General features: G+C 35.3%; 1 protein-coding gene across 2 annotated transcripts in view; it reads left to right on the forward strand.

Moving 5' to 3' along the window:
- Positions 1–21043, forward strand: part of SLC26A7 (solute carrier family 26 member 7) — a 308475-nt gene that overhangs the window by 156577 nt on the left and 130855 nt on the right. For both annotated transcript variants that reach the window (XM_060287458.1, XM_030862868.2), the window contains 2 exons: positions 11650–11760; positions 17528–17700. In XM_060287458.1, the coding sequence (XP_060143441.1) occupies positions 11650–11760; positions 17528–17700 (284 nt within the window). The remainder of the gene's footprint in view (positions 1–11649; positions 11761–17527; positions 17701–21043) is intronic.

Below are 21043 nucleotides of genomic sequence, written 5' to 3' on the forward strand. Positions count from 1 at the left end.
TGTTTTATAGTTTTCAGTGTACAGGTCTTTCACCTCATTGGTTAAGTGTATTCTTAGGTATTTTATTATTTTTGATGTGATTTTAAATGGGATTCTTTTCTTAATTTCTCTTTCTGTGAGTTCATTACTAGTGTATAGAAAAGCAACAGATTTCTGTATGTTAATCTTATATCCTGCAACTTTTCTGAATTTATATATTAGTTTTAATAGTTTTTGGTGGAGACTTTAGGGTTTTATTATATAAAGGATCATGCCATTCTGCAAATAGTGATGGTTTTACTTCTTCCCTTCCAAATTGGATACCTTTTACTTATTTTTCTTGTCTGATTTCTGTGGCTAGGACTTCCAATACTATGTTAAATAGAAGTGAGAGAGTGGGCATCCTTGTCTTATCCTGAAAATAGAGGAAAGACTTTTAGTTTTTCACCATTGAGTATGATGTTAGCTGTGTGTTTGTCATAAATAACCTTATTTGTTGAGATATGTTCTCTCTATACCAACTTTGATGAGAGTTTTTATCATGAATCAATGTTGAATTTCTGTCAAATGCTCTTTCTGTGTCTATTGAGATGATCACATGATATTTATCCTTCCTTTTGTTAATATGATGTATCACATTGATTGATTTGTAGATGTTGAACCATCCTTGCATCCCTGGAATAAATCCAAGTCAATCATGGTTTATGATCTTTTTCTATATTGTTGGATTCGGTTTGCTAACATTTTGTTGAAGACTTTTGCATCTATATTCATCAAAGATATTGACCTGTAATTTCCTTTTCTCTTTTTTAGTGTCTGGTTTTGGTATCATGGTAATTGGGCCTTATAGAATGAATTTGGGAGTGTTCTATCCTCTTCAGTTTTTTGAATACTTTGAGAAGGATATGTGTTTTCTCTTCTTTATATTTTGGTAGAATTTCCCTGTGAAGCAGTCCAGTCTTGCACTTTTTTTTGGCTGGGAATTTTTTATTACAAATTCAACTTCAGTTCTAGTAATCAGTCTGTTCAGATTGTCTGTTTCTTCTTGATTCAGTCTTTGTAGGTTGTATGTTTCTAGAAATTTGACCATTTCTTCTAGGTTGTCTAATTTGTTGGTATATAACTGTTCATATTATTCTCTTACAGTTTTTTGTGTCTCTGTGGTATTGGTTGTTATTTCTCCTCTTTCATTTCTTATTTTGTTTATTAGGGTCCTCTCTTTTCTTCTTAGTGAGCCTGGCTAAAGAGTTATTAATTTTGTTTATCCTTTCAAAAACCAGTTCTTATTTTCTTTGATCTATTCTATTGCCTTTTTGATCTCTATTTTATTTATTTATTCTCTGGTCTTTATTATTTCCTTTCTTCTGCTGACTTTGAGCTTGTTTGTTCTTTTTCTAATTCCTCTCTTTTCGTCTTAGTGAGCCTGGCTGAAGGTTTATTAATTTTTTTTATCCTTTCAAAAAACCAGTTCTTGGTTTCATTGATTTTTTGTTCTGTTGCTTTTTCATCTCTATTTATTTCCTCTCTGTCTTTCCTATTCCCTTCCTGCTGCTTACTTTGGGGCTTTGTTTGTTTTTCTTTTTCTAATTCGTTTAGATGGTAGATTAGGTTGTTTATTTGAGATTTTTCTTGTTTCTTGAGGTAGGGATTAATCACTATAATCTTCTCTTAGAACTGCTTTTGCTGTGTCTCGTAGACTTTGGAAATTTGTGTTTTCATTTTCATTCATCTCAAGGTATTTTCTGGTTCCCACTTTGATTTCTTCATTGATACATTGGTTTTTTAGTAGCATGTTGTTTAGTCTCCCCATGTTTGTGTTTTTCCAGTTTTATTTCTATAACTGATTTCTAGTTTCACACCATTGTAGTTGGAAAAGATGCTTGATATAATTTCTATCCTCTTAAGGTTGTTGAGACATGTTTTCTGGCCTATCATATGATCTACCCTGAAGAAATTCCATGTGCACTTGAAAAGAATGTGTATTCTGCTGTTTTGGGATTGAATGCACTGTAGATATCTATTAAGTCCCACTGGTCTACTGTGTTATTTAAGGCCACTCTTTCCTTATTGATTTTTCTGTCTGGATGATCTGTCCATTGATGTATGTGGGGTGTTAAAGTCCCCTGCTATTATTGTGTTACTGTCAATTTCTCCTTGTGTCTGTTAATATTTGCTTTATATATTTAGGTGCTCTTACATTAGGTGCATATATATTTGTGAATATTGTATCATCTTTTTGTACTGATTGATTTGCTATTATATAATATCCTTCATTGTCTTTTATTATAAACTTTGTTTTAAAGTTCACTTTGATATGAATAGTGCTACCTGAGCTTTCTTTTCATTTCCTGTTGCATGGAATATCATTTTCCATCCCCTCAGTTTCAGTCTGTGTGTTTCTTAGCTCTGAAGTGAATCTCTTGTAGGAAGCATATATAATGGTGTTTTTGGTTTTGTTTTATAAAATCAGCCACCCTATGTCTTTTGATTGGTACATTTAGTGCATTTACATTTAAATTGATTGTTTGTTATATACTTATTGCCATTTTGTTATTTGTTTTCCTGTAGTTCTTCTCTGTTCTTTTCTTCTTCTTTTAGTATCTTCACTTGTGGTTTGATGATTTTCTTTAGTATTATGTTTATGTCCCTTTCTCTCTAGTTTTTGTATATCTATTGTAAGTTTTTGATTACTGGTTACCATAGAGTTTATATATATTGAACTATAAATATATCTACTTATTTTAAACTGATACTTATTTAACTTAAACACATTCTAAAAGTTCCATATTTTTCTCCTTCCCCACAACAGTGCTTTGTATTTTTGATGTCATATTTTACACCTTCATGTTGGTCCCTTAACTGTTTATTGTAATCATAGCTGATTTTTCAATTTTTGTCTTTAACCTTGGTACTAGCTTATTTCAATCATTGAACCACAGTCTTTAAATTTTCCTTTACCAGTGGAACTTTCCCCCTCCTGTAATTTCTTGTTTATTGTTGTGGCCTTTTCTTTTTCACTTAAAGAAGACCCTTTAACACTTCTTGTCAGGTCAATTTAGTATTGATGAACTCTTTAATTTTTTGTTTCTCTAAGAAGTTATAGCTTCTTCAGTTTTGATTGATAACCTTGCTGGAGACAGTATCCTAGGTTGTACATTTTTTTTCTTTCAGGACTTTAATTATATTACACCACTCCCTTCTGGCCTGCAGTTGCTGCTGAAAAATCCGCTTATAGTCTTCTGGGGTTTCCCTTGTATGTGACTCTTTTTTTCCTTTTGTTGTCTTTAAATATTTACCTTTTGCCATTTTAGTTATGATATATCTTTGTGTGGGTCTCTTTAACTTCATCTTATTTGAGACTCTCTGTTCTTCCTGTACCTGGACATCTGTTTAATTCTTCAGTTTTTAGTCATAATTTCATCAAATATTTTTTGAACTCTTTTCTCTCTCTCTCTTCTCCTTCTGGAACCCCTATAATGTGAATGTTAGTATGCTTGATGTTGTACCAGAGGTCTCTTAAACTGTCCTCATCATTTTTAATTTGTTTTTCATTTTGCTTTCCTGACTGTGTGAATTCCATTATTATGTATTGCAGATTACTTATGCATTTTTCTGTATCACCTAATCTGCTATTAATTCCCTCCTGTGTATTTTTAATTTCAGTTATTGTTTCTTTAGCTCTGACTGATTCTTTATAATATTTTCCAGTTCTTTGTTAAAATTCTTGTTATGTTAATCTGTTCTTTTCCCCAGTTCAGTTAGCATTCTTATTAGTATTGCTTTGAACTCTTTATTAGGTAAATTATCTCTGTTTCATTAGGTTTTTTTCAGGGATTTTTTCTTATTTTTTCATGTGAAACATATTCTTCTGTCTTCTTAATTTGTTTAACTTTCTCTCACTCTATGAAATGATGTGAAACACTTACCTATCCTGATATTGAAGGCATCCCTATGCAGTCTGCATGTTTCCAGTGTCCTTGTGTATAAGCATCCCTATGTAGTCTGCATGTGCCCATGTCTTTGGTGGGAGAACTGTATCTGAGGTGATCGTGAGCTCCTCTTCCTCTGTGCTGGCAGCCACCACCTTAGTGGGTGGTCTGGAGTTGGAGGGGTCTGAGCCAGAGCCAGGTGCAAGTCAGGCTTCTGCTATGCTCAGTGGTCATCACAGTCCAATTGGGTTTGGGGCCTGAGGGGCTGGAGCAGTAGCAAAGTTGGGTTTCTCAAGTGTGATGGCAGTCTCCACCTTGGTTTGAGGTGGAGGTGGGAGGTAGCTATGGCCTGAGGGCTTGGGGCTGAACTTCCATGCTGATTTTACTTTTTCCCCAGTGTGTGCACCTTGGTTAGAGGCTGGGTCAGGGCCAGAGAGGTTGGTGCCACACCACTGAGCTGCCCCCTCCCAAATGTGAACAGGAATGCATAGGAAGCTCTTCAATGATGGTGGACTCTTCCCTGGATCTAGCTTAGCTCCCTTGTGATTGTGCACAAGGATGCACTCTGGTGGGATAATGCTATGATTTATCATGTAGTCTGACTTATTAGGATAAAAATCTTATCTTTGGTTTTAAAATAAATATCTCCTCTTCTACTATAGCCAAATGCAGTAATTCACCTGTGAGATCAACATTTAGAATTGAAAATCATTGTTTGGTTTCTCTTTGGCAACTTCCAAAGCATGAATCCAGTGCTTTAACATGATTTTGAGAAATGAACATTTTCAGAATTGACCAAAGCTTCCCATTTTTGTAGAAGATAGGGGGAAGCTATCAGTGGATTTTGGAGAGTGGCATTTCCTCAGTCATTGTTCACAAATAAAGTTGGTTAGATCATCTAGCAGGGGGTTCCTTTTTCTAATTTACACAAGGCTACTGAATGATCTAGCAGCAGGTGAGGTTAGATGTGGGCTGGCTGCAGAGGCCAAGAACCTGTAAGAGCTTTGCTTGAGCAGATCAGCATAGGTTCAGCTTTTTAGTATTTTTACAACTATTTTCTTTCTTGTGTACCAGAAATTGGAGAAAGTAATGAGACAATTAACTTGTATTACTTCTTGTGGAAGAATTTACTTCTTGTAGAAACTCAGTTCTACAAAGCCTTGAAAGACTGACCATTGTTCCAAATGTGGTTGGCCCAAATTTACTCACATTTGCCTTTAGCCACTCAGTAAGCTCCATTTCCTTAAAGTTATAGAAGCTGAGTACTAAGAATAGTGCCCTTGAGACTCCTGCCAACACAACTTCTAGTGATGGTACCATGTATAATAGAGATTGAATGGGACTTTATCTTTCACTTCTGAGTTTTGAGTAAACAGTTTTCAGAAGACTATCTTTAACATTTAGCAACTTAATTTCTAGACACTCATTATTTAGGAACTAAATTGCTTAGATGCTATTTGAGATGATTCAAAATACAAATTTTTAATGATATTATATAGATTTAGGGATTATGAATTGGAAGTTCAAAGTTGGAAATATTATTTAATATTTTTTAAGGATAAGTGTTTCAGTCCTGTTCAGAATGTGAGATTGAACACCACAGCATCAAATGACCTCTTACTTTCTGCTCCTTCCAAAAACTAATACTTGTATGTTTGCTAGGGGTCCTGTAACAAAATACCATAAGCTGGGTGACTTAAACAACAGAAATTTATTGCCCCACAGTTCTGGAGGCTAGAATTCTAAAGTCGAGGTATGAGCAGAGTTGATATCTTCTGAGAGCTGTGAGGGATAATTTGTTAATGTGCCACTCCCCTAGCTTCTGGTGGTTTGCTGGCAACTTTTGGTGTTCTTGGCATGCAGAATAATTATCCTGATTTCTGCCTTCATCTTTGTATGGCATTCTTCCTGTGTGCTTGTATTTCTTCATATGACATTCTTTTATCAGTCATATTGGATTATAAACCCACTGTATTCTGGGATGACTGCATCCTACAACCTTGTGAATTCCTACACAATTACATCTGCAATGACCCTATTTCCAAATAAAGCCGTATTCTGAGGTGCTAGGAATTAGGATTTCAACATATGAATCAGAGTGGGGAACAGTTCAACCCCTAAGAAAGCCCAAAGGTGTTTCATGAAAAGGATTGACATTCTGGGAGCAGTGAATTCTACTGGAATAGTTGTTTCATTGAGTTGTGGTAACTGTAGTTTTCTGGGTAGTATTTGAAGCTCCATAACTAAATGCTACAGTCTATGAAATACTGCTGTTCTTGTATTCATGCTTGAGGGGAATAAACCAGTACCTCTGAGTCGTAGCTGCCTGGGCTCTCAATAAAGAAGTGAGGTCACTAAGCCAAGAAAATATAAAGTCCCCAATAGAGCAGCTCTCTGTATGTAATTCCAGCACCAATTAACAACTTCAGATACACTATTCAATTTCTAGACATGATCTTTTGCAGTTCCAGGTTTCTTTAATTTTCTAAATAATTGCTATCATACAAATCCAAATAAAACTGGTCTGAAGCTGAAATAAAAATATGTATCTTAAAATATAAAATATCATCTCTGTGATAAACAGTTCTCATTCTCACTAGCAGTGATTGGTCACTTTCTAGCAATCTCAGCCAAGAGATTGTGATTAGTGCAGAGGCAGAGTGAGCTAACTACCTGCTTTTGTGTTCTTCCTTGGCAGGGGTCAGGCACTCTGTCTAGGGAAGCCATTTTCACTGTAGCCTGGGTTGGAGGAGCAAGTGTTGCCAGTGGTAAATGTCCAACTTCACACTCAGGGTCCCTCAAAAGGTGGGGAATGTTCATAAGCCCTGAAACTGCTGATAATATTGACATGGGAATATGGAGCTTCTTCTACTTTAATAACCATTATCACACCTATAAAACATGTTTTCTTAAAAATTGCATCTTTCAAAGTCTTCTAGTGATCATTCTTTAATGGATATATAAGACTTGCATTACCAATACATGATTTTTGATTTTTAAAAAAAATCAGCTATCTAAAGATCTCATTATGGGTTTTCTCCTCCAATCAATCAATCAATCTCTGTCTCTCTCCGTTTCTCCTCTCATTCCTCCTCTGTCCCCTTTTGGCACCCTTTGCCCTAATACCCAATTTTTTTATTTTTAATAAATTTATTTATTTATTTTTGGCTGTGTTGGGTCTTCGTTTCTGTGTGAGGGCCCTCTCCAGTTGTGGCGAGTGGGGGCCACTCTTCATCGCTGTGTGCGGGCCCCTCACCGTTGCGGCCTCTCCCGTTGCAGAGCACAGGCTCCAGACACGCAGGCTCAGTAGCCGTGGCTCATGGGCTTAGTTGCTCCGCGGCATATGGGATCTTCCCAGACCAGGGCTCGAACCTGTTTCCCCTGCATCGGCAGGCAGATTCCCAACCACTGCACCACCAGGGAAGCCCCCCATTTTGTTTTTATTCTTCTATACTTTTGTTTGTTGTGCTGCTTTTGCTCTTATCTAAGTGAGATTAAATAATACAAATATCTATCAGTATTTGCAGCAATTTTCCCCCAAAGTAATAGAGAGTTCTAATTCTGCTCTGATTGAATTGAACACCCTGTTTTATTAAACATGGAGAAAAGTGTAGATAATTCTACTAATTTGTAAGTGACTCTAACTAGTTAGTATTTTCATTATTTTTGGAGGATTTAACATATTTTAGTTTGTATGAAAATATGTATGTTGGTTACAGTATGAACCAGAATAATAAATGAATCAGAGAAAGAAAACTTTATGCTGTTTCCTCTCCTTTTTGGAGGTGGGTATGGGAGGGTGGTTTGGGTTTTTTAGTTTTTATCTATGGAAGGGGTACTTGAAATTTAAAGCATTGTATTTCTGAATTAGTTCATTCCTTCATTTTGGCCATTGTTCATTGTCATATTAGCAGAGAAGTAGATTCTCATTGAGAGTGTACAACATTTGCTTAATGTGAAAGCTCAGTATCAGTGTCATTTGAGATTAAGGAAGTGTCTACATGATTTCTGGTCTTTGAGATCGTTCTTGTAAAATCTACTGAGGTGATATTTTGCGTATATAGGTCTAGAGATCTTTTAAAGATTGCAGTTAGAAATGTTTTCCATGATTATTCCTATTTTAATTTGATAGGAATATGAGATCCAAAGAAATTCTGTTTTTGAACTAATTTTTTATAGATTTCACTTGGGATGAACAGAGGGCGAGAGATGAGTTTTGTAATAAAGCAAACAAAAAGTACCTATTCACAAGGCAAGAGGAGAGAATCCAGCTGCTTCTAGTTTTTTTTTTTTTTTTTTACATCTTTATTGGAGTATAATTACTTTACAATGGTGTGTTAGTTTCTGCTTTATAACAAAGTGAATGCATATACATATGTTCCCATATCTCTTCCCTCTTGAGTCTTCTTCCCTCCCACCCTCCCTATCCCACCCCTCTAGGTTGTCACAAACCACCGAGCTGATTTCCCTGTGCTATGTGGCTGCTTCCCACTAGCTATCTATTTTATGTTTGGTAGTGTATATATGTCCATGCCACTCTCTCGCTTTGTCACAGCTTCCCCTTCCCCTTCCTCATATCCTCACGTCCATTCTCTAGTAGGTCTGTGTCTATATATATGTGTTAGCATACGGTATTTGTCTTTCTCTTTCTGACTTACTTCACTCTGTATGACAGACTCTAGGTCCATCCACCTCATTATAAATAGCTCAATTTCGTTTCTTTTTATGGCTGAGTAATATTCCATTGTATATATGTGTCACATCTTCTTTATCCATTCATCCGATGATGGACACTTAGGTTGTTTCCATCTCTGGGCTATTGTAAATAGAGCTGCAATGAACATTTTGGTACATGACTCTTTTTGAATTATGGTTTTCTTAGGGTGTATGCCCAGTAGTGGGATTGCTGGGTCATATGGTAGTTCTATTTGTAGTTTTTTAAGGAACCTCCATACTGTTCTCCATAGTGGCTGTACAAATTCACATTCCCACCAGCAGTGCAAGAGTGTTCCCTTTTCTCCAGACCCTCTCCAGCATTTATTGTTTCTAGATTTTTTGATGATGGCCATTCTGACTGCTTCTAGTTTTGTATTTACGTTTGCTGTTGCAGGTGGAGTAGAAATGTAGCCAAATAGGGTACTTCTGGCAAACTTGATTCTGTTGGTATTTACCGCATCTTTCAGAATTTAGTGTCCATGCAATTCAGCCAAGGTGCTTTCGTTAAATATGCCACATACATATTTCCCTTTCCCCCCATCACTGATTTAGTAGATCTGGGTGATCTGAAATGTGGGCAACATTTTTTCTTACTTGGAAGCACTCTGTATTTCTGTCTCTTGATAGGTAATTTTTATCAAGTAACTCATTCTGAAAATGGATGAGAAAAAGTTGTTTTTTAGCTTTCCATATGACTGATTTAATGCACACAGTGTTCTTACACAGTTGCTTTCACTATAATAAATGCCAGGAGGTGTTTGTTATTGGGGTGGGGGAAAGTTTAGCTTTACAATGCTAACCTGGCTTGGAGACCTGCACTTTCACACGACCTTTCTCAACAGCAAGATTGCTGCCTCTCATCCTGCCTGTGTGAAATTCTAGAGCAGCCTCTGCCAGTAACTCTTCTATAACAACTTTTTATTTGTCTTCACCAGACTTTTAGGAATACATTGTCAGCAAACAAGCAACCCAAGCAGGTTTTTAACACTGAAGAAGGAACTGGTTATTGGTAGATCTTTCATGCATTTTAACTGTAACTGAAATATCTTGTACTTCTTGAAACAAAATATTTGATGTAAAACTAGAGTTTATTTATTTTAAAGAGATTAAACTTAACTTTGAATAGTAAAAGTTAAACAGTAAAAAGTACTGATATGGGAACCAGATTGCCAGGCTCCATAGTGTGAATAATTAACTGGCATAATGTTCAGGTAATCTAGGTTCTAATGCCAGCTCCTTCCTCAAATCTTTTTGTAGCTTGTCAAGTCCATTATGCTCAATCAAATGGCTATCATTAAACCATGTAAACGTGAATGGATTATCAGAACCTAGCTGAACTGATCTTGGAGAGGCAGCAGTGAGCGGTGGCTTAATTCCCTGCCCAGGAATTGAACCTGGGTAGCCTGGATGAAAACCAGGAACTTTAGCCACCAGACCACCAAGGGCTAGAGGCTAGAAGTTAGTTTTCCTTGGTTCTCGCCCCCAGTTAAAAATGTATTTCTCATGGAGGCAAAAACTGTAAAAACAGGTACAAAGTTTATTATTAGAGACATAGCACAACAAGTGGGATAGAACACAAAGAAATTGTTTAGTTAAGATAGAAGCAAGGCAGAGACGCACATCCAGAGAGAAAGGGTGTGGGCATCCTCCCTAATGAGGAAAGCGGTAAAGAGGTGGTTAAGTCACTTATATAGGGCAGTTCTTCAGGGTCTTTGTTTACCTTTGGTCAATTATCTGGTTTCTTCTTCCACACCTGACCTGCCATAGGACGCTTCCCAATATGCATGCCCAACTTTTTTCCAAAATGGATTTCAGCCCAGGAGTGGCCTTAGAGTCACATATTATGGGGTGGTGCCCCCTCCTTTTTGAGCCTTTCTGCGCATGTGCAGTGTCTCCCTTGCCCCAAGGATGGGAAATGCATGACCTCTTGATCTTTACTCAGACAGGGTTTAGCCCCTCTCTGTTCCTGCCGTGACTGTTAACTTAGAGTGTCCTCAGGAGACAAAGCCTAGCTATTTAACCTGTTCTGTTGTTACTTCTATTTCAAAGTGCGAACAGGAGGCTGGTTGTAAATATCTAACCTGGAGCCCACTTATGTCCTGTCTCAGGAAATATAAACAGGAGACTAGTTGTAAGTGTCCAGCCTGAAGCCCATCTTTTCCTCTCCCCAGGGAATGTAAACAGGCAGGCAAGTTGTAAATCTCTATCCTGGAGCCCATCTATCTCCTGCCTCAGAACTACCTGTTTAATGCCAAGGATCAGCGGCAAACAAGATCACTTTAATCAATTTATACTCATGCACACTTTGGTCATGTTTAAATGGCTAGTGGTAATTTAGACATGTCTAGGAAAATTTTCTATGTGCCTGTGACAAACAAACTGTGCAGGCAGTAGTATCTAAGGAGAACAAAAATTAACAGTTTTAAGGTACACCTTACTTATTCTTTGAATAAGCAAAGTTGAGTTTTTTTCGCTCTAAGAAATTGTACCTGAATACAGGCTGGGGTCCAGTTATGAGACATTCATGAATTCACACACTGGCCCAATACTGGGATACACAATCTTAGGCCAGCCAGCTAGCCAGCCAACCAGGCACCTTTGAATGTGTGCATCCTTTTTACCCCAGCCTTAATTACATTTCATGTCAGGCTTCTTATTTGTCAGTGGTATTGCTACTAGTTCTGCCTATCTCACAGATGCTATTGTGTGAATAGAATGAACATGTGAAAATGATTCTCACTTTTACCAGGAAGACACTCCGAGCTAATGTCTTCTTGTAGCCATCTCTGTAATCAAGTAAAAAGTAGTAGGCCAAAAAGAATGGTTTTAGAATTGAAATGTAAATATGAGCTAATGAGTGAATTTTCTGTTATTTAGGACAATGATGCTAGTCTTTCACTGAACAAGTAGAATAATTAAATCATAATTCCTTTCATATTAAATAAACCAATATCCATTCTACTTTGTAATGGACTGTATCTTGGGGTTATAAGATGGTCCTATTAACCCTGGTTCTTCTTCACAGGGTTGGCCTTTGCTGTTCTCTCATCTGTGCACCCTGTGTTTGGTTTGTATGGGTCTCTGTTTCCTGCCATCATTTATGCCATATTTGGAATGGGACGTCATGTTGCCACAGGTAATAATTTCTGTCTATGCTTATGCTTCTCATATTACTAATGAAGGGGACTCAGAAGTGATTATTTGTTACTGATTACATTTCCAATGTAATTCTTACTTTACTACTGAAAATATTAGGGCAAATATTATCAGCAAATAATATCAGCAAATATTAGGGCAAGACATTTAACTTTCTGTGCCTCAACACATACTGTGATTTATTGCTATATTACTATGTAACCAAGGTTATTGTTAAAGATTCTGTTCATTTTTAAGTTGTAAAAAGACTGTAAGAGAAGGATAAATGTTCTGAATTTACAATGAAATGAAAATAAGCACTCTGAGGAAAAGACTATAAAATTTAGTTACTCAAATATTGAAAATTATTTTCCATGTAATTAATATTTAGATTAAACAATCTTTTAAGTTTCTTCCAAGCTAGGTTCTACAATGCCCTCTAATTAGTATATCTCTTACATTGCCTAGCATTTCATTACCAAATAAAATGTGAACAAGTAATCTGATAATAGAGCAGCCTGGTTAAAAACAAAGGCTTGGAAGTTAGATAGACCTGGGTATGTGTCACATTTAGTGTTTGCTATCTGCATGAGCCTGGGCAAAGTTTTAAAGGTCTATTTGCTGCTTTCTTGATAGTAAAATGTCAAAAAAAATCATGATTATATTGATAACATTATTGATGTACAAGTGTCTAATTTATTACTTGCTACATAAAAATTAATAAAAGCTGCTATCATTACAAAAATGATACCTTAATCTTAAATATTATGGTAATAATAATAAAAGTACTCAAGAGGAAATATCCATAGAGGCATTTTTATCCATTTTGTTTATGCAAAATATCAGTCTGTAAGCAAGTAATACCATTTTGTGTCTATTTCTTCAGTGGTCAGTTTGTGTTATTGAAGAAAACTTTATTTCCTACAAGAAAAATTTATTATCCCATAGTTTTAGAGATCAGAAGTTTGAAATGAGGCCCACAGGGCTAAAATTGAGATGTCAGTAGAGCTGCATTTCTTTCTGGAGGTTCTAGAGAACAATTTGGTTTTCTTAACTTTTCCACCTTCTAAAGGTTTCCTGAATTCTTGGCTCAAATGCTTCATTTTCAGAGTCAGCAGGGAAATCTCTTTCTGATTATGATCCTTTGCTTCCATCCTCCATGTTTAAAGGACCCTTGTGATTACACTGGGTACACCTAGACAATCCAGGATAATCTCCTTATCTGAAGGTCAGTTTATTAGCAACCTTAATTCCATCTGCAGCATTAATTACCCTTTGACATGTAACATAAGATATTTACAGGATGTGGATGCATTTGGAAGGCCATAATTCTGCCTACCACATTGATACATGCATTTTCTCATGCAGAAATTAACCTATAAAATAATGTCTTATTTATGTAAAATTGGCTTCTTATATAATCAACTTTGTCATGGAGGATAGGATCAACAATTATCAGACATTTACAACACTGCTACCTAACGTATGGTCCATGAACCAGCAGGATCAGTTTTATGTGGAATCTTGCTAAAAATGCAAAATCCCACTTCAGATCTATTCAATCAGAATCAGCATTTTCACACAATCTCCAGTTTTTTTAAAATAACGCATCTATCTATCTACACATGTATGTGTAGATATGTACTTAAATTTGAGAACCTTAGGTGTACTATTTATTAGATGATTTATTAAGAGCTTTACATGTGCTATTTTATCTTAATACAATTATTTTAAATAAACATCATTATTTGCATATTTAGGTTAAAAATACCTCTTAATTTCATAAAGTTTTCTGTGAGAGCACAGATTAAGTTGTAGATGCATGGATTACAAGCCAGGTGTGGTCAAATCTGAAGCCAAGCTTTTCCTTTTTACAACCAGCTGCTCAAGAATGCAGTTTCCTTTTGTGTTGATGTAAAGGGAGAAAAGCACAATAATGAATCAGAAGTTCTTGAAGCCTATTATATTCAAAATTTCCTGCTCCCTAATTTCCTAGGAAATTTATTTTCATTCTTCAAAACATTTAAATATGTCATTAGCAAGAAAAAGCAGATTATTTTTAGAGCTGGACTCAAAACATCTCCTCTGTTAAACAAAGGATAAAAGAAAAGGTAAAAAAAAAATTCCTAATAGACCATAATTACTTTAAGAAGTCAAAAATACTTAACTTGATATACCTAAGTATGTATTTACATAAACCACTTTATTTCCTAAGGAATCATAAACATTTTACTGGTGACATGGTTTTGAAATTGCCGTTTATATAAAACTTTGGATTTAACAAATATTATTAACAGCTATAGGAATCTCGTAGTCTACTAGGTAAATAATATACATTTCAAAATACATATAATTTATAGGCTTTACTATAGATACTGTATAGCACAATAAATGCTTAAGGCATTTTATTTCTGCATAAGCACTTCTCCAAAAGACAGAGCCAGCTGGATCTCCTCATTTCTCTTTCTATCCCAACAGATTTAGAATTCTTTAGAATCAGTAAAGAAGAAATGATCCTTTTTCCTCATGGTATTATATTTATATATATACACATTACCACTTGTATAAGGTTCTGTTTTTAACAAATTTAATAATATTAAATATAATATATATATCAGGAGAAATATACAAACTAATTATTTTTGAACTTCCTATGATCTTAATTATAGGAACCAACCTAAATTTTCTGCAAACATTTAGTATAGAGAACATATTTTTCTTTTAAATAATATTATTGTACTTTATTTTGGTGTATATATGTGTGTGGGAATGCCTACTTCTATTTTACTATTAAGAGATTGATGTTGCTTTCATAAAGAAAAATCACATTATCTGGGATTTTCCCTGCAACTCAGGTAATCAGAATGCAATAATGAATTACTAAATGCAATAATAAATAATGCTTGAGGTATCTTTAAAAGCAAATAATTCAAAAGCTAGAATATAAAGACACCAAATGTGCTGTATTTTTAACAGCACAATTTTCTTATTTTAATTTAAAATACATATATATTTTAAAAAGGAATAAATCATTGATTGCTTCTTGTGACTTGCAAAGAACATATCTTAGACTAAAAAGGAAAAGAACAGAAACTTGAGTATCAGTCCAGTGGAAACAAAACTGTTGAAGATAACCCATATGTGACAATTTGTAGGATATAATTATCTTCTAAATTAGAGAAAAAAATTTTAAAGAGAAAAATATGTTCATTAATTTAGAGAAAAGATTAGGGAGACAATAGAATTCTCTGTAGAAGAAAAGAAAATAAGCAAACAATTATTTACCAAATGTGGTAAGAATTGTGACAGATGTTTTTATATATGAAATATCACTTAATCTCTACCCAGATTTTGTAGCTAGATATTTTATCATCATCTTACAAATAAGCAAGCTGAGAGAGGTTAGGTACCTTGACCAGGAATTTGAACTTAGCCCTGCCCAATTCTGAGGCCCCAATTCACTTCCTATTAGGTCTTGCCAACCACTCTTAAGCTACTAGATGGGTTTAGTGGTATTTAAGGGTACCACTAGTAGGTTTAAAGCCTAACCAGAATGAAACGTTGAGAAATTGAAGGAAAGAGCAGCGGAGTAGTAGGGAGGAGATAAAGACAAGGCAAAACCAATAAGATAGAGAAGGTAAAATGTCATTCACAACATCATCATATAGTCACCAGCAGCCTCAACATCCTTGATTGTTCTCAACTATCTCAGAAACAGCAAAGTGTCATCCTTTGAAAAGAGGCAATACTCCCATAACCATGTTGACACAGTAAGTAACCCCATAGCCATTTCTGGCAATGTCTCTCTCTAGAGAAGTTCTTGGGATGTGACTCACACACAGGTGAGACTCACTTTTCTTTTCTCAACAAAACATTTTTGATGGCTGTTCTCTCTTACCATTCAATTTCTTCTTATCTTCTTTCAAATCTTAGGAAAGCTAGGCCTACTCAAAAATTAACTCCAGATCATTTTTGTTCTCAGTTCTCTAGTCATTTGTTCAGTGGTTTTTGTACAAATCATTTTGCTCTAGGTTCTAGATTTAAAGGCCAAAATACACACTTCTTTACTCTCAGGAATATAAGACTTTGAGAAATCCTGTTGTAGCATACCTTGAAAAAATAAGGCAAGGGCAGATCCTATGGCAAATATTCCTTATTTGGCACTGCCAATCCTTGATGTCAGAATCTTGCCTCTAATCATTATATATATTTGGTCCTTAATGTGTTCTTAATTTAGTACTTTATGATGAGAACAGTGATCATGACAGTTGATATTTATTGATGATTTATTGAGAATGACTTAGCTCCCTAAGAGAACTTTATGCAATTTGCTCTATGTATTTATATACCATCAATTCAACGGAACAGTGAACATTGAATATCAGACTATAACAGAGCATTCTGGTTTTAATCTTATTAAGAATTACCTTTTTTAGGTGTCAGCTACATGCAATATATTGGGATATGTGGTATAGTACATTATTTCACTTAAGTCTCATCACAACCCCATTGGGTGAGGAATGCTTTCTGTCTTTAGATAAAGATATTGAGATGGCAGTACTGAGATTTAAGGTGAGGTTTATTGGAGGCTACAATCACCATACTATTCTGAATCACAGCACATACTGCCTCACTTATCCTCTAAAACCAAAGGATTTTCTGCATCAGCTTTCCACTGAGACTTTGTTTCTGTCTGACTTAGCTCTCTTGCCCTATGAGGCTGCATACCATTTGTTGAGATGTCTATATCTTGTGACAGGCCCTTTTTCACACAGTGTCATTTATGACCTGGCAAAGTAAGGTCTTTAGGTAAAGGATTGGGGGAATGTTTTTACCATGCTGTAATTTGTTTCTTTAATCCAAAATTGCTGAACCCTCTCTTTGGGAAATTTCCCTGCTGGTGTGGCTACATTCTCAGACATGCTGTGCCAAGATAAGAGCATCAGAACTCTTGCCAGGAAGAGGGGAACACACTGAAAATGGTCCTGCATTTGTGTGAGGCCGGGACAATTCCTGGGATATACCTTTGAAACTTATCTAGTTACAGTAGACAGAAATGGTATGTTTCATCATTTTATGGGCCACAGCATGTTGTTGTTATACTATAATAAAGGTGTACTCTGTTATGAGAGCACAGGGAATAGAAATATTTAACCTGGACTGGGGAATCTGGGATGGATCTATGTTGAATATGGAATTTGAGCCAGACCAAGAAAGACAAGGATGTTTTTATAAGTAGATTGGAGGAGCAAGAATTTCAGTCAATGAGCCCCAGATTCAGCAAAGAGTCATATTTTCCACTGAGCCTATTGAGGTCTTCATATTTATCATCTCATTTATATTCTCCTCAAACTCTAAAACATAGGCATTATTACCTGCATTTTATGGATGAGGCAATTTAGACTCAAAATAATGTGCTCTAAATCGTGATAGTGTTAAATGGAGGAGCTGGATTCAAATCCACACCATGATCTTAATCCCTGTTTTGAGGACATTCTCTATGTAGGTCTGCAGAGAGGTAGGAAAATGTATGGCCTAGGAGGGAATAGCAAGTAGATGGCATGGCTGTATGTGGAAGAAATTTGTGTATAAAAAGGTGAGTTTCTGTTTATTCCATGGAGTGAAGGGTGGAATAGTGGGGGTGCAGAGGAGAGTGCTTCTAATAGATCTGTTTTGGTTTTACAACATGGATTCAACTTTAATGGTGGAATCCAATAATGTTTATTGAGTTTGTTACTAACAGAAGATCCCCCCCCCACCCACTTTAGGCACCTTTGCCTTGACATCCTTAATATCAGCTAATGCAGTGGAACGGCTTGTCCCTCTGAACAGTCAGAACCTTACCACACAGAGTAACACAAGTGTGCTGGGCTTATCTGACTTTGAGATGCAAAGGATTGGTGTTGCTGCAGCTGTTTCCTTCTTGGGAGGTGTGATTCAGGTAAGTATACTGAAACTTGGGAATAAAGAAAGGGAGACAGTAGCAAAGAAAAGGCAATTGGTGTTTTATTTATTAAAGTCATCTTTTCTTGTCAATTGAATTTTTCTTCCAGTTTTATTGAGATAATTGACATACAGCACTATATAAGCTTAAGGTGTACAGCATAATGATTTGACATACATACATCATGGAATTTAAGTTTAATGAACATCCATCATCTCATATAGATACAAAATTAAAGAAATAGAAAAAAAAGTATTTTTTCTTGTACTGAGAACACTTAGGATTTACCCTCTTAACAACTTCCATGTATAACATACAGCAGTATTAATTATATTTATCACATTGTACTTATTTATCTTAGAGTTACATAATATAGTGATTCAATATTGCTATATATTTCAAAATAATCACCATAATAAGTCTAGTTAAGATCTGTCACCATACAAAGATATTACATAATTATTGACTATATTCCTCACACTGTGTATTTCATACCTGTGACTCATTTGTTTTGCAACTGGAAGTTTGTACTTCTATTTTCTTTCAACTATTTCTTTCCTTTCCCCACCCACCTCCCTCTGTCAACCATCTATTTGTTCTCTCTATATTCCTACTTCTGTTTTGTTATGTTTATTTATTGTTTTGTTTTTTAGATTCCATATATAATTGAAATCATACAGTATTTGTCTTTCCTTGTCTGACTTATTTTACTGAGCATAATACACTCTAGGTCCATCCATGTTGTCACAAATGGCAAGATTTCATTATTTATATGGTTGAGTAATATTCCACTGTATACATAGACCACATCATCTTTATTCATTCTTCTACTGATGGTCATTTAGGTTGCTTCCATATCTTGGCTATTATAAATAATGCTGCAATAAACATAGGGGTGAATATATCTTTTCTAATTAGTGTTTTCATTTTCTTTGAATAAATACCCAGGAGTAGAAGTGCTGGATAATATTGTATTTCTATTTGTAATTTTTTGAGGACCCTCCCTAATGTATTCCATAGTGGCTGCACTTATTTACATTCCCACAAATAGTGCACCAGGGATCCCTTTTCTCTACATCCTCACCAGCACTGGTTATTTGTTGTCTTTTTGATAATAACCATTCTGACAGGTGTGAGGTGATATTTCATTGTGGTTTTGATTTGCATTTCCCTTATGATTAATGATGTTGAGCATCTTTTCATGTGCCTTTTGACCAAATGTATGTCTTCTTTGGAAAAATGTCTGTTCAGATCCTCTCCCATTTTTTAGTTGGGTTGTATGTTTTTTGATGTTGAGTTCTAGGAGTTTTTAATATTTTTTTGGATATTAAACCATTATCAGATATACTGTTTGCAATATCTTCTCCCATTCAGTAGGTGACCTTTTTGTTTTGTTCATAGATTCCTTCTCTGTATAAAACTTTTTAGTTTGATGAATCCCATTTGTTTGTTTTTGCTTTTGTTTCCCTTGTCTGAGGAAACATATCCAATAAAAGTATTACTAAGGCCAATGTCAAAGAGCATACTACCTGAATTTTTTTTTTTAATTAAAAAAAAAAAACAGAACCAAAGAACATAATGCTTGTTTCTAGAGTTTTATGGTTTCGGGTCTTACATTTAAGTCTTTAATCTATTTTGAGTCAATTATTGTGCATAGTGTGAGAGAGTAGTCCAGTTTGATTCTTTTGCTTGTAGCTGTCCAGTTTTCCCAACCACATTTATTGAAGAGGCTGTCTTTTCCCCATTGTATATTCTTGCTTCCTTTGTTGTAGGTTAATTGGCCATATAAGTGTGGGTTCATTTCTGGGTTCTCTATTCTGTTCCATTAATCTATGTGTCTGTTTTTGTGCCAGTAACATACTGTTTTGATTACTGTAGCTTCGTAGTATAGTTTGAAATTGGGAGTGTGATACCTCCAGCTTTGTTTTTTTTTCTCAAGATTGCTTTGGCTATTAGAGGTCTTTTGTGGTTCCATATAAATTTTAGGATCATTTGCTCTAGTTCTGTGAAAAATGCATGCCATTGGGATTTTGATACAGATTGCAATGAATCTGTAGGTTGCCTTGGATAGTATGTCATTTTAACAATATTAATTATTCCAATCTATGAACATGATATATCTTTTTATCTGTTTGTGTCATCTTTTTAAAAAATATTTTATTTATTTATTATTTATTTGGTTGCACTGGGTCTTAGTTGTGGTAGGCGGGATCCTTAGTTGCAGTTCATGGGCTCCTTGGTTGTGGCATGAGAACTCTTAGTTGTGGCATGCATGTGGGATCTAGTTACCTGACCAGGGATCGAACCTGGGCCCCCTGCATCGGGAGTGTGGCATCTTACCCACTGTGCCACCAGGGAAGTCCCTGTTTGTGTCATCTTCAACTTTTTCATCAATGTCTTATAGTTTTCTGAGTACAGGTTTTTTACATCATTAGTTAGATTTATTCCTTGGTATTTTATTCTTTTTGATGCAACTGTAAATGGGATTGTTTTCTTAATTTCTCTTTATAATCATTCACTGTTAGTGTATAGAAATATAATAGATTTTTGTATGTTAATTTTGTATCTTGGAACTTTACAGAATTCTTTGTAGTTTTTTGGTGGTGTCATTAGGATTTTCTATGTATTTTATTATGTCATGGACAAACAGTGACAGTTCTATTTATTTCTTTCCAATTTGAATTACTAACTTTTTTCTTGTCTGATTGTTGTGACTATGACTTCTAATCCTATGTTAAATAAAAGTGGTGAGAGTAGGCATCCTTGTCTTATTTCAGATCTTAGAGTAAATGCTTTCAGCTTCCCACCATTGAATGTGATGTTAGCTGTGGGGTATATAGGGTCTTTATCATGTTGATGTATGTTCCCTCTATTCCCAGTTTGTTGAGAGTTTTGATCAAAAATGGTGTTGAATTTTATGAAAAGCTTTCTCTGCATCTATTGATATGATCACAATTTTTATTCTTCACTTTGTTTATGTGGTGTATCACATCGATGGATTTGCGAATATTGAACCATCCTTACATCCTTGGGATAAATCCCATTTGATCATGCTGTATCATCCTTTTACTGTATTGTTGAACTGGGTTTGTAAATATTATGTTGATATTTTTGTATCTATGTTAATCAGTTCTATTGGCCTGTAATTTTCTTTTTAGTGTGATACCTTTGGTTTTGGTTTCAGGGTGATGCTGGTCTTGTAGAATGAGTTTGAAAGCATTATTTCCTCTGCAATTTTTTGGAGTAGTTTGAGGAGGATAAATGTTAACTCTTCTCTAAATGTTTGCTAGAATTCACCTGTGAAGCTGTTTGGTCCAGGACTTTTGTTTGTTGGTAGTTT

The sequence above is a fragment of the Globicephala melas genome, chromosome 17, assembly GCF_963455315.2.
Source record: "Globicephala melas chromosome 17, mGloMel1.2, whole genome shotgun sequence".
NCBI classification, from domain to species: domain Eukaryota; kingdom Metazoa; phylum Chordata; class Mammalia; order Artiodactyla; family Delphinidae; genus Globicephala; species Globicephala melas.